The sequence below is a fragment of the Blennius ocellaris genome (genome assembly GCF_963422515.1).
Source record: "Blennius ocellaris genome assembly, chromosome: 17".
NCBI lineage: Eukaryota > Metazoa > Chordata > Actinopteri > Blenniiformes > Blenniidae > Blennius > Blennius ocellaris.
This window is the reverse complement of record NC_137666.1, coordinates 20,067,542-20,069,463: the sequence shown is the minus strand read 5'-3', so window position 1 is coordinate 20,069,463 and position 1,922 is coordinate 20,067,542. Positions and strand designations below refer to the sequence as shown.

The following is a 1,922-nucleotide window of genomic DNA, read 5'->3' as shown; positions in this document are numbered from 1 at the left end:
CGCAGGAGGCCTGAGGAGCAGCTCAGGAGAACATGTGTCCTACATGCGGCTTCATGTGTGACGTCTCCCCAGATGTTGGAGCGTCGGGATGAGCAGCTCGACAGTAACGCACGGCTCAACAGTAACGCGCAGTTCAACAGTAACGCGGCAGCTCCAGGATTTGTGCGAAACATCACTTGGGAAGTTTTTCTTTTATGGCTAAAAGACGGAAAAAGTTTGATTCTTCATTTGTTGGTCATCTGATGAACGAGAGGGAGATGAGAGCCACGTGAGGAGACGTTGGAGTGATGGTGCCATTCCCCCGGACGGGTTGTAGCGGACGATGAGGCTTGCGACGCGGGGATGGGACGGTGTGAGAGGGTGAAGTTGAAATATGAGTGAACGCTATGGAGCCGCTGGGTGAAATGGAGCCGGCTCCTGCAGCGAACAGCACCAACGACAGTTTGCGGGTGGATGCGGGCGCAGAGAGCCTGGCCGTCCAGCTGAGCCTGGCCGCGGTCCTCTCCCTCATCACCCTCGCCACCACTTTGTCCAACGCCTTCGTCATCGCCACGATCTCGCAGTCCAACAAGCTGCAGACTCCCGCCAACTTCCTGATCGCTTCTCTGGCCGTCACCGACCTCCTGGTGTCCATCCTGGTGATGCCCGTCTGCGTCCTGTACACCGTCATCCACAGCTGGACGCTGGGGCAGATCGTGTGCGACATCTGGCTCTCCTCCGACATAACGTGCTGCACGGCGTCCATCCTCCACCTGTGCGTCATCGCTTTGGATCGGTACTGGGCCATCACGGACGCGGTGGAGTACTCCAAGAAGCGCACGCCGGGACGCGCAGCCGGCATGGTGGCCACCGCCTGGGTCATCGCCATCTCCATCTCGCTGCCGCCGCTCTTCTGGAGGCAGGTGAAGGCGGAGGAGTTGACCAGCTGCAGCGTCAACACGGACCACATCTTCTACACCATCTACTCCACCTTCGGGGCTTTTTACATCCCCACCTTGCTGCTCATTGTCCTGTACGGACGGATCTACGTGGAGGCTCGCAAACGGATCCTGAAGCAGTCTCCCAGGAAGGCGGGTAAGCGGCTGACCTCGGCACGCCTGCTCACCAACTCGCCCGGGTCCGTGGCGTCCAGCGACACCGCCTCCTCCACCGCCAGCGACGGCCAGGTGAAGGTGACGGTGTCGGACGCGCTCCTGGAGAAGAAGCGCGTGTCCGCGGCCAGAGAGAGAAAAGCCACCAAGACTCTGGGCATCATCCTGGGCGCGTACATCGTGTGCTGGCTGCCCTTCTTCATCTACACGTTAGTGGTGGCGACGTGCGACACGTGCTTGAATCCAGAGCTGTTTGACTTCTTCACCTGGCTGGGATACTTAAACTCCCTCATCAACCCCATCATTTACACCATGTCCAACGAGGACTTCAAGAAAGCCTTCCACAAGCTGCTGCGCTTCCGGTGCTGCAGGTCCTGAGCCGAGAAGGTTCAACGTCTGCAGAATGAAGACGTTGAACTCAGACTGCTGGGTTGACATGAACGGGTTTTTTTTTTATATATCAGACACCGAACGTCCAGCCAAATTAAACTGTTAAATGGCTTCAAGAGGAGGAGCGCGCACACACACACACACACACACACACACACACACACACACACACACACACACACACACACACACACACACACACACACACACACACACACACACACACACACACACACACACACACATCTTTTATTCTGTAAAATAGTGAATTGACCATGTGCACTTGGGTGATTGAAATGTGGGACTAGTGAAGACTTTGTGGTCTGTTCTTGGATTCCGTGTCAAAGGTCATCCATCCACTTCTGCCGAATGACCCCACAGACCCTGTTAGTATTAGGCTCTGTGTAAAAATATGGTCGGCTTCTTTAAAAAAACAAAAAA

General features: G+C 55.7%; 1 protein-coding gene across 1 annotated transcript; it reads left to right on the top strand.

Moving 5' to 3' along the window:
* Positions 1–386: 386 nt before the first annotated feature.
* Positions 387–1,469, top strand: LOC308142582 (5-hydroxytryptamine receptor 1B-like; the record flags this gene model as incomplete). The annotated part of the gene is made up of 1 exon (XM_080513080.1): positions 387–1,469. One exon carries the CDS (start codon positions 387–389, stop codon positions 1,467–1,469), a length of 1,083 nt encoding a protein of 360 aa, XP_080369206.1.
* Between the last annotated feature and the right edge of the window lie 453 nt (positions 1,470–1,922).